At 30.9% G+C, this 13,272-nt stretch overlaps 1 protein-coding gene across 1 annotated transcript in view; it reads right to left on the bottom strand.

Moving 5' to 3' along the window:
• Positions 1 to 11,434: 11,434 nt before the first annotated feature.
• LOC106691465 (uncharacterized) overlaps positions 11,435 to 13,272 on the bottom strand; it is a gene marked incomplete at both ends in the record, with an annotated part of 19,100 nt that continues 17,262 nt past the window's right edge. The window contains one exon of the mRNA XM_067051152.1: positions 11,435 to 11,699. Coding sequence (XP_066907253.1) covers positions 11,435 to 11,699 — 265 coding nt within the window. The remainder of the gene's footprint in view (positions 11,700 to 13,272) is intronic.

Genomic DNA, 13,272 nt, shown 5'->3' with positions numbered 1-13,272 from the left:
TTTTTCATAGTTTAACAGTAATATTTAGCCGGATTAAAGTGATATTTCTTATGGATCATATGAAATAAATTTCTCTCTACCATGTAATAATTAAACTAGATGTATTCAATCTCTAAGAAATATGAAAATGTGGATTGATTCAGAGAATAAAATAATGTGAAAAAAAAATAAATGAAGGTGATTATTTTACTTAAAAGAGAAAGCTACGGACGTAGAATTTGAAGGAATCTTGTTGCCGAGTATATGACACCATCAAATCTCTGTATAAATCAGCATACAGACCTACACTCCATTTTACAGAAAACAAGCAGGCTGTAGATAAGATTTTTGGGGTTTTTCATACTCCAAATTTTATAAAAAAATTTACCCGAACATCACCACAGTTTCCCCTGTTGTAAAAGACTTGTAGTTAAAGTAATGAAAAATAAATAATTTAAAATATTTTGCATGTATGACACATAGAGAATAGATTGAAGTAAACAAAAAAGTATAGATCCAGTTAAACAAGTAAAATTACATCAACAAACAAATACCTTTAATGTAAGAAACATACTTGCATATCAGAAAGTAATAATAATGTCTTCGTAGAAAAAAAAGAGATAAGTTGTGGTTTAATGAAACCTTCTTAAAACTATTAAAAAATATTTCTACGCATATGTGAACTTATAACTTAAAAAATCATATATTTATTTAACCTGTCACAAAAATTATCTTTTGAATTCCACCTTCTATCAATCTTACTGTAAACAATCCTGAATCTGCAAATTTATGGGTGAAACGTTATCATGTGGTAAATATTGTTACTATAGCGCAGGTTGAGTGTATATTTTCTAATTTTCACTTTATTAATCCGAAGAGGGCTGCGAGATGCCCGACCATAGATAGGCCACGCCACTTCAACTCACGCAACCACTGACACCTATTTCATCCATCGAACAATTTCTCATCTCTTACTTTATTTTTTTTGCTTTATGATAATGGTATTCTTTTTAAAATTCCACGCATTTATGTAGAATAATAGAAGGGTATTGTTGGATCGTGGCGGGGAACGACTGAAGAACCAGCCATCATAGAAGACTAGGGGAGGAGTTAAATGGGGAGTCGATATCGCAAGATCTGCACGAACACCTCAATTCAATTCTTTCTTATCGCCGAGGCTATTCCTGGCCTCAATTCATTACTAATGACCATCATCGCAATGAGATCAAGATCGTATCGCTTTTTCTTCTTTTACCACTCTTCTAGTAATCCTTTAATTATTTTTCCTTTTTTTTCAATCATTGGTTTAATTCAGTAGCCGTCAAGCTTGAGAGCCAATTTCAGAATTAAAATCGGATATTTTTGGCTAGCTATTTTTTTAAATGTAATTGATTAACAATTTTCAACTTGCACTATGAATACCCGAATACCTTGAAGTAGAATACTACAGAAAAAGTTGGATTACATCAGGGTAGTTCATCAGATTTTATTTTTAATGATCATTAAAGCATTTTGGTTGAACTGGGAATACCAAAAATGTTAGTAAAGCTTGTATGGATGTGCATGACTGAAACGTTTTATAATGTATGAATAGGTAATCATTAATTTGAAAAGTAATGGCTCGGTCGGGCTTAAAAGAATTCTCTATTACCTATCTTATTTAATCTTGCACTAGAATACGTTATTAAAAATGTGATCCATTCCGAAAAGAGTTTAACTTTAGGTGGTAAAATTCCAGTGCTTGGGTACGCTAATGATTTGGTATTATCGGATAATGACATGGAAACTATAAAAATAAATAAAACTACGCGGTTAAATTCTAGTACTGAACTAGATCTCAAAATAAATAAAGATATAACGCAATATATGGTTAGCAGCAGAAAAGGGAGCAATTTAGGTTTTATAGATGTGGAAGGAAGAACATTTGAACAGGTGTTTAGATTCAAGTATTTAGGTTCCACAGTAACTAGAAAAAACGAAATTGATAAGAGAATAAGAGCGAATTTATTTTAAACATAAATTAATTTAATAAAAGAATAAATTTAAGCATTTAAATAAATGCTTGTTATTTTTCAACATCTAATTTACTTCTTTAATCATTATGTCCAGAACAACGTTTCGGCTTTTCTGCCCATTATTAAGTTCTAAAAATAAAAATATTATTAATTAACAGTTACAATCATCAAATTTTACATTAAATTTTAATATAGGGTGTTTTTTTAAGCCCGATAGAACTTGAAATTGTAAAAAATAACACAAAAAATTAAATTGTAATCAAAATTTTTTTTTTATTCGAAAGATCAATACGTGACATTAACATTTGAAAATGATTTCGGGCATATGGGCACCGCGGCTGTTCTTGACGAAGCGCATTCTGGACGTCCAATTTTGGGCAACTTTTTCGAGCACTGCTGGCCGTATGTCACGAATAACACGAACAATGCTGGCCTCCAAGGCGTCAATTATTGCTGGTTTATCAGCATAAACCAGTGACTTCACGTAGCCCCACAGGAAATAATCGAGAGGTGTCAAATCGCACGACCATATGCGGCAATTTTGCTTATTAACAAACCCGTTAAGCCAAAAATGCGCCTCATCGCTGAACACAATTTTACAGAATGCGCTTCGTCAAGAACAGCCGCGGTGCCCATATGCCCGAAATCATTTTCAAATGTTAATGTCACGTATTGATCTTTCGAATAAAAAAAAAAATTTGATTACAATTTAATTTTTTGTGTTATTTTTTACAATTTCAAGTTCTATCGGCCTTAAAAAAAAAACCCTATATATATTTTTTTTACAAACATTTACTTACAAATATTTTAATATTTAACTATGTATGCATCCTCTTCACTGCTTTATTACTATTTACAAATCCAAAATTTGTTTTGACAAAAGTGTTTTGAGATTAAGCCAAATTTCCTAGTTATTATTGTTTTATTTTCCTTACCTTACTATTAATAATGTATATATTCCGAACTGAATATAAGTCCTATTTTTTTTTCTTTTTCGTTAGTGCTGTTTTTGTTTGTCTATAAATGTTTTTGCAATCGAAAATCTGTTTTTATTCGAAGTGAATATTAACTCGATAATGTTGTTTATTATATTCATAGATTACTTTTAAAATAGTTCTATTTTTCCTTATGCTTATCTACTTATTCAAATTTCTTCAAATACTTTGGAAATTTACTCTATTCTATTTTTCAATGTTGTGCTTTGATTCTAATTTATTTTTTTACTAATTACTATTGTTTTAAAAATTTATTTTATTCATTATGTCTATATAATGCTGTCCACTTCTTCTTATTTCTGTTTTAAATTAAATACATCTTATATGTATATCAATAGAAATAGATTTACATTAGAATTTTTACATTCTCTTTTTTTGCTTAATATTTTTACTTGTTTACAATTAAACTCATGGTTATTTTTTATACCATGTTTTGCTAATGCTGAGGAAATAATATTTTCATGAATTTTAGTATTTTTTATATGTCCATTTATTCTATTTCTTAAATTTTATGAAGCCTCATCTATGAATTATGACGTCTCACTTGTTATTAGATTTGTTTACAGTTTATTCTATAAATAACATTTTACTTACTTTCTTTTTCTACTTTATCTTTCATATTTGACAGGAAATTATATAATTTATTATTATACAAACCAAATTTAAAATTATAGTGGAACCATTTTTATTCAAGTGGAACTTATAAATTTTGTTTGAGAATTATTCAAAACCACTACGATGATTGTATCATCCATAACAAATTTCTCAAACATCTCTTATTCAAGGAAAATAATATATTGAGCTAAATGGTATTTTTAATTACTCAATGCTCGAGCTAAAATCCAGGTCGTAACTGACAGCTTCTGATTTTCGCCCCCGTAAAATGGCGCGGATGGGGTTGAAAGAAGGGAGTTATCTCTCCCTCCAGTGGCCGGGGAGGTAAAGCTCTCTCAATGGATAAGGGCGGGCTGTTGAGGCTCTTGAGCGAGTTGCCAATAATGTCGTCTCTTCTAAAGCTCAATTTACTTGGCAGTGTACCAAGTAAAAAAAAAATCTAAATGTCCCTTACGTCTATTTTGTGGAATGGAAGTTTTAAAAATAATGTTTTCAATATTTTAATTTTTTTTTTGTGTTATACAAAGTAGATACTTTAACATGTTGTCAACTCATGGTGATATCAAATGTGGAAGTGAAAACATCAACAGAATTAGTTCGAGAAATTCTCTAAGAAATCTAATATTATGGATAACTTAATTTAAGTTGATATAGAGTTCTTAACTTAATATAGAGTTCATATAATGCTGATCCTGAAGAGAAAGAATATCTCAAAAACGTAGATCTGTTACATAAAATTCACATAACTTCCAATATAATAAGAAAAACAAAATTTTGTAATCTAAAAAACTGTTTTAAATAAATTTTAACTCAAACAAAACAAAATAAATTTGTTAGAAAATAGAAACTGGTAGTTACAATAAATAATAAAAACTTAAATATGAAAGGAAAACAATTACATGCAAATTCTCTGTTTCTGTTTACAGGTACGAAAATTAACTGCAGGTCAAAAAATATGTTTAAGTATTTTTTAAAGTTTATTTTATGTTGTCTGAGCTTACATATATTCAGAATTTCTACTATATCAATTCCGTTTCCTTTCTAGTATTTGCTAATTTTATAATTTGGTACAATTTACTAAAATATGTCTACCTAGTAAATATATATATATATATTACTACTGAAAATAAGGTGGAAATCTTTTTCTCAAAACAAGACTGCAGATTGATGACATACTGCACTGCACTAGTCATCCGTCTTATTCCACAACCTTGAAGTACAAAAAATAACATATTTTATGCTTTATTAGTGTAATTACAAAGCAGTATTGAAAGTGGCCGAAATAAAAGTAGGACATTAGCATACGGCAGCTGTTTTTTGTAGTTCCTATTAAGTTCTCAATGTATCTTTGATTTTTTCCTCAAGAATCTGTAATATTGAATTATAACTTATCTGCATTCATCATCGGAAACGTACATGAATGCAGCTAATGTTTATTTCAAATATATTTCACTTTAATTAGTTTTTATTTTATTAAAAAAGTTCATTGGTGGGAAACGGGATGATGTGTCACTGTCTGAAATACCTATTATTTATTTATTTCTACAAAATTGCACAACTCATAGCTAAGTCTCGAAATCTGAAAATTACAGTTATGAACCGTTCCTCCTTATGTCAGGATTACAGTGGTTCAAATTATTTGAAAATCAATTGCTGAATAAACTTTAGAGACAGTATGCTACTTAAAAATTGAAAAGGCAATAAAACGCATGTACGGGATACGTACCAAGTGAATAAACGCTGTCAAATACTTGGGATTCCTGTTGTATACAAATAGGACTGAGTTGATACTCAGGATGTATTAATTTTAGATAAGACAAAATTAAAAAAAATATGAGATAGAAAAACAATAGATAAATATAATTTCCAAGAATCCACAAAATAGAAATAATAAATTTTTGAATAATTATTACATAAAAGGAATTAGTTATAACAGGAATGACAAATATATGAAAGGATTGTGCGACTATAATTATCTAAAACAGCAGTAAACTTCAATCAAGGTTTTTAAGAAAATTATTAAATTTTATTTAATGTATTTTTTTATATCTTTATTGTAATTTACAACTGTATATTATACGATAGATTCAGTAAATTTGATCTTATAATGTAATTTAATATTTATATTTATCTTTTAAATTGACAATCCTACTGGGATGGCATGATTGATTTACACCCTTTAGAAGCGTCAAATATGTACCAACTTAAAATTCTGATCATTTTGAGGGTTAGGTAAGTGAATTCAAGATGTTCAGTGAGACATATTTATATATTTTATTGTAAATCTCTAAATAAAAGAAAGCTTTGTTTTCAATATTTCTCGTACACTTAGGCCCAAGGAATTGATTCGTTTTTTATCTCTTGGTCCTTAGCATGTAATTAAATGTTATAAATAACAGAGAAGACCATACTATACTAAATACTTCAGATCATGATCAAGTTGAGACTGTTACATTCGTGAGGAGATATTGATCAGCTCTTAACTAGGTGAGTGGTAGTCATCTCTCAGGAAGATTCAATCTCGAACGTATTAGCACCTTTGGCTACAGTACCACCTTTATAGGCCCACAGTTTATTTTCTCCATCTGAGATTCAGTTATCCAGCTCAACTCTAATCTCTTTTAATAGTATTAAAAAAATAAATTTTATGTTAAAAATATCTAAAAAATAATTTATCAAAATTAGACATAGCTTTATGATACAAATGCTAGTCGACTTGATTAATTTAGTTCAGTAAATTGGATGTGAAGTCAAAGGAACAGCTCTAGCCTTATATCAACCTCGTTCAGGAAGATAACAGTTTTCGTTGAAGGAAAACGTGGATTATTCATGGACTATTTCTCATTAAAACTTTATTCCTTTTCTTTTCAGGAATTTATACCTTTTATTTAACTTATCCATTCATTGTGACTTAAAAGCTTATCCTTCCCATTGTCCTTTATAGATGCGAAACATGACCTCTAGGACTAAGAGAAGAACCTACATCTTGACAAACGACTAACCTGGAATCCTCACACAAGACTGAAAAGACAGGAAACTGCACGCAGATTCCGACTATTACAGCACTTACTAGACAAACGGTCTAAACTTATTACAAAAGACTGATCTACATGACAATAATAAGGCCCATCTGGACATACGGAGTTGAGCTTTGGGGCTCCCATAAACCTTCGAATTCCTCTCGTATTCAATCTTTACAATCCAAAATCCTTCGTAAAATCCTCAATGCTCCTTATTTTGTTACTAATAAAACCATCCATAAAGACCTAAATGTTCCTTATGTAACCGATCTAGCCCGAACCCGCTATTATTCCTTCCATAATAAACTCCTTGCTTTCTCTTCCATTCCTGGCAATCCTCCGAGGCGCCTGAAAAGAAGATGGCCTCGTAACCTTATATTGTAAACTGTTTTTAGAGTTCTACTACTGGGTAGTTTCTCTACATCCTGTATCATATCATTATGTCATTATGATCAAATTTACTGGTTGTATTTTTTTATACAGTTGTAAATATCAATAAATAAATAAAATTAAAAAAAATTGTTTCTTTATCAAAAAAGGAAACAGCATTATTTAAAGAGAACAAAAACAAGGATATAAAAAGTAGGACTAACATTCAGTTCGAAAAAAAAAAAATAACAAATGGCAATAAATTAATAGTTAGAACCTAATTATGAACAGAAGACCCCGAAATGTTATACGGATGAAATAATGAATAAAGAAGTAAAATAAAGGGCTCTTGAAAGAAAAAGAATAAAGTTTCAACAGAAAGAAAACCTTTGGAACTTATGTTCTGGAATTACAACTGATTGTTAATTTATAAAATTTGTCATTAATGCACTAAATATTGGCCTGAAATGTTACAAATACTGTTAGTTTTTCATATAAATACATTTTAATTATTTTGTAAGCAATAGCGTAAATTTTTGCTATACTGTATTTACTGACCAGCAATTATTATTATTATAAAACACTCTGAAAACTGTTTAGTCCATTCTTACACCTCATCAATTTTCAGCTCCCCATTGCTTACATGGGAAATCTCATTAGTTGTCGGCAAAAGTTCCGTGAAGTCAGTATTTATCTTGGCAAGAATTTCCATCATACATCTTACTTATTATTCTTGTAAGGTCAGGGTTAATGCCAGCTTTAATGGCGGGGGGATTGTCATAGCATTCTTCGAGAAATCAAGGAATTCCACATGATGGGATATTTAAATTTTTGATTAATCTACAATTTTTAGAAGAAAAGTTGACACAGAAGGAGCAGCGTCGTTTGTTGATAATAAACTGTGCTGCTATCTCCAAGAAAGCGGGTTCAATTCTGGCTGCGACAGATAATTATTTATTCTGTTAATGTAGCGGCGAGTCAACTCCAGGGTTTACTCAGCCTTATATACCCTTAGTTAGAGAACAACCTGGTGATCGAGCTTGATTTGGTCCGAACCATCTCCTTAAACAACAGTTGGCCTAGTAACAGTACATCTTTATTAGTACTTTATTCCAAGGACTCCAGTCACTGCTTCGTCCCATGTAGAATGATCGACAGTGTTCACTTTGAAACATAATGAGACAACGTCAATGCATTTCAAGTACAGTCTTTCACGGTATTTGATAATTGGGAAGCTAAACCGAGTATAATCGCATTCGAAACCAACTGACTACAGTTTAGGAGATGCACAGTTGCGTACAGTTGCCGCCTGCAGATGTTACCACGCACGGGCACCGCTGAAGCGAGACGTGACGTACCCAAAGAGCACAACGTGCGGTAGAAATGCGACCACGGATCTGACTAATCCCGTACGAACGCGAGTGGAATCAGAAGCGATAGCTCTGTTCCTGATATGGTGAGAATTAATTAAACTAATACAGAGCTGCCTTACCTCGGCCACTAATTGGTCCCATTAGAGGGGAAGGCGTAGGCACGGCGCGGCAGTTTGTCAGGCAAGCTGTGCCGGCATTAGCAGAGCTCGCAGCACATGTTCCGCCATGGACGTGCTCTTTCACGTAAGTTTTTCCCATTTTCTCAAAACTGTTTCGATATCTTTATCGCTCTTCCTCCTGGCCTATTTATAACCCGGGTCCTATCTATCCTCTCCAGATAGTAGCCACTTCTTTTCCTTTTTATCTCCTACCGGGCCCTCCGTAGAGGATTGTTTTCGGCTTTATGGCCCAGCACCTCATTTATCAGCGACGGTGGAAGGCTATATTGTCCTGCTTAGTAAAAATTCAATATCTTCCGATCTATAAAAATTCCGAGAAGTCATTTTTGAGATTTTGATATTACTATAATCAGGAAAGCTGGTTTTCAATTTTAACAATCTTTAAAATGCAGTAATAAAATAAGTTTCTTAATTAACGTCTTAAAATACAGTATTTTCAAACCTACCAAATGGTTTCGATTGTACAAGAAGTCAAGGATTCGTCTAATGCTGTATAAAATAAAGATTGAGATTGCTATAATTTACTTCATTATAATATTCATTCATTTTTATTTAATTATTATCAAACATATTATTTAAGTTATTTGATATATTACTTATATGAAACAAATTGAAAGGGTAAAAAAGGACTTTATGTTCTGCCAGCGAGACAGCACTAGAATATTATCATGTTATTAGAAATTCTATACTTACCGAAAATGATTTAACTCTAGGTGGTAAAATCCCCGTTCTTGGTTGTGCTGTTGATTTGATATTATTGGGTGAAAACGAATGAAATATAATGAAAATTATAAAACCACATTGATAAAATTTAAATTCCTCTCGTATTCAATCCTTACAATCCAAAATCCTTCGTAAAATCCTCAATGCTCCTTACTTTGTCACAAATAAAATCATACATAAAGACCTTAATGTTCCCTATGTGACCGATCTAGCCCGAACCAGATATCACTCCTTCCATTATGAACTCTCTAACCACTCAAACCCCCTAATTTCTAATCTTGCACCCTCTTCCATTCCTGACAATCCTCCGAGGCGCCTAAAAAGAAGATGGCCACGAGACCAGCTAATGTAAAATGTCATTAGAGTGCTACCTATGGGTAGTTTCTCTACACGCCTGTAACACTCCAATTTAAATTATATCAGATTTACTAAATGTATTATAATGTACAGTTGTAAATAGCAATAAATAAATATTTAAAAAAAACTTAGTAGTTAGAATTTAAAAACTGCTATCATTCAAGTTGTTCCTCATGGATGCGGAACGTGGCCTCTTACACTAAGGGAAGATCAGCGTCTTGGGGTTTTTGAAAGTATTTAAAAAAAAAAAAGAATTATCTTTAAAGTTTATAAGCCTACACAATACTGAATTAAGGGATTAGCGCCCGGTAAATATAATTCAGGTTAATGGATAGCGGCAAGTATTATGGACGGCGATGTAGTGCTTACTAACGAACGGATCTCCAAAATGTTAATAAACTCTGAATTGATGGAAGAAGGTCTTAGGGGTAGACCGTAGCGTGCATTTGGTTTTGCCGCCACAGTGATTGGTGGTATCGGAATTGAATCTTCGGGTTCACCTAGCCTTTTTTTCTTATTTTAAGAACTAGCTCAAAAAAAAACATGTTAATTTGACATGTCGCAAGCTAACGATCATATCAGTAACAAAAAAATGTACACGAAGTGAATTAATAACTCGATAAATTAGTTGGTTCTAATTGAAGTGGAGTAGTCTCGATTAGAATATAGTAATGATGAAATTGCCCTTTAAAATTTCAACCAATCTAGATAATTGAACTAATTGACTAATTGCCTTGTTTAATTACTACCTGGCGTGGTAATACGACAATATTTTATTTATTAATTTTGGTAATAACTCCAGCTTTTAAGACAGCTTATTACTAATACAATCCAAATTAAAAATGTCGCCAATATTTTTTTAATAAAAATATAAATTTGGATTTAGACTGGGTAAAACCCATGATAGAATTAACCGAATCATTAAGATCACTTGTTAAAAAACATGAGCACGCAAAGTTATTAAAATTTAATCTTAGGATTTTACAAGTATAAAACTCAGGTATCTTCTCTGGAAGTTTTTTTAATTTTTAAAATTTTTTTTTTAATTTTTAAAAAAAAATCAAACCTTCTTTTAAACAACCTCTGTTAAATATAATTCCGGTTTTCCTTATTTCTTATTGGTCTTGAGTCGTCGATTAAATTTGACCAAGTTTGAGTCCTTTTCTTAAAGTTACCTCTCGAAAAAAAAAAACTCGTTGGGTTGCCTCATACACATCATACTTATAACTAGGGAAGCACAATTTTTTTTATAATCCTATTAATATAAATAGTCATAGCATAATTTTTTTTTTAATCGTTGCATTACAAAATTTTCTGCATTTTGTACAAAAATTATTCATGATTTATTATTTACTATTTCTTTCTGCACACATTTTAATTTTTTCTCCCAGCCTTTTATCGTTATTTAAATATGTTTAATTTTTCCATTATTTCAATTCTAAAAAATGTTCTCTCTTTTTTTCCATCACTCATAAAAAAAAATTAAGTTAAAAGCATAAAAAAATATATAGGCATTTTAAACATAGTAAAATCAAAAATACATACATATATTACATATATATAAAACTTAACATGGTCGTCCCCATATACAATATATTGATATTAAAAAACATTCTAAGACTTGTATATAAAAAATAAAATAGAATAAGTAAATATATTAACCTAAAAGTTAAAATGAATAAATAAATATATTAAGCTAAAAGTTAAATGTAATAAATATGAAATATTATAGATTTATAAAATAATTTAGATACAAAATGTGCAATATATGCAAGCTCTCCACTGAGACAACGCCATCCTTTTAGTTACCATGCATGTGATGGTGGATGATTTCCAGGGAGTCCATAATTATTCGTTCTACCATTTTCGCCACTTTCTTGATAACAAAGCTCCAGGCTGCTAGTTGTGTTTGGTAAAGCTCTATGAGCTCCGAACCAGAGGCCTATCACGTTGAAGTCTCTTGAAAGAGATACATTTATTATAAATTTCCTTATTTTCTCTATCAACTTTCTTGCCTGGTCAAGGTCATTTCTTTCATATCTCACTGTGGGATCCTGAATGAAAGCTGACCTGTCTTAGGAAAAGCGACAATATTAAAAATAAATTATTTAAAATTTTTAAATCTTCAATTCATTGTTCAACGTGTAATAACTAGGGCGATGTATGGTGTTCATACATCCTTGCCCCAGCGCCTGCGTACTGCTACAATTATACAACGAAATTCCTCAGGCCTTCATAAATGTATCACGACCTCGTACAATAAATAATCCAGGGGTTAGAGTCCTTCAATTATGTAAATATATGCTGGAAAGTTATCAGGGCTCGTTCGGAGGGGCTCGGGGCAATAAGGGAAACGTTTATACAGGGGTAACAAAATCAGGCTACGATGTTTATTTAAGGAATTGAGAGAACTAAACGGATGGGGACCACCATCAAAAGCTGTCCTAACTCTTTTGCCCTTCTTGAACAGTATTGAGTTACATAAAGTTTTACTATTTATAGATTTATTTATTTATATATTTATATGCTCGTGGATTGATGATAATATTGTAGTTCATAAGCAATATTTTTGTAATATACGTCAAATATTGGGTTTTCGCTCCTAGAAGGAATAATTTAGAAAAGTAGTTCTACTAGCAAATATATAATATATAAAGAGGTCTATACCCCTCACATTGATAAGAATTTGTTAAATAAAAATTTGTTATCAATGAACGAATCTTTTATATATTTGGAGGCGTTCGGCTAACTAACGAAACTCCGTCTTAATTCTTTTATTATTATACTTGAAAACAAAATTCAATCATGATTTAATCTTCTTAGAATTGAAATACCACCATATGAAATGCAATTCCAAGATTAGCCAGAAGTTCATGGAAATGAAAATTTATATGTATTGCTACTTTAATTGAGAATCTCGAACGAAAAAATACACATTTCTCTCAAGTAAGATATTAACTGCTCTTACAAATTTACAAAAGAAGTAATTATCTTCAATATATGCAAGAAATTTTCGGATTCAGTTCAAAAAAATTGAATTTGGTATTTCTAGTGTCTATGACTCGAAATAAATTTTTGAAGCATTGTATTTACAAAATATTGATAATATCATAAAAATTGTGTTTGACATATTTATGATTTTGGTTTCAGTACGAATGTTTGTGCTAAAATAATAATATTGTTTTGTTTTTTTAAAGTAACTTTTAAATTAATAAATAAATTACCATTAAGACAATAAATACATCAATTTATTTAAAACAATTTTGTCATATTTGAGACAGTTTATTAAAATTGGGGGGAAATCTCCATCGTTACACATTTATTGAGTAAACCGTTACTCTATGAGAACCAATATCTTCATTCTCAATCACTAATGCTACAGCAAGCCAGTTGAGGCTGTACAACAGCAGTGCCAAATTCGAACAAGTTCAGTGATGTTCACCTATGCTACAACAACAACATAGAAAAACCCGCTTTGGTGGACTTAACCGGCACCTCGGTTTAACCGATAGTGAAATAAATAAATTACTAAGAAACCATTTACCAAAGAAAACAAAACAACTAACTATTGATACTGACTACTCTTAAAAACTGAAAGATTGTTTTTAAAATTTATGACATATTAATTAAGTGTTAAATTTAAATAT

Source organism: Halyomorpha halys, unplaced genomic scaffold (assembly GCF_000696795.3).
Source record: "Halyomorpha halys isolate HHAL.00 unplaced genomic scaffold, Hhal_1.1 Scaffold2376.1, whole genome shotgun sequence".
Taxonomy (NCBI): Eukaryota; Metazoa; Arthropoda; class Insecta; order Hemiptera; family Pentatomidae; genus Halyomorpha; species Halyomorpha halys.
The sequence above is the reverse complement of the archived record's forward strand: the minus strand, read 5'-3'. Positions and strand labels throughout refer to the sequence as shown.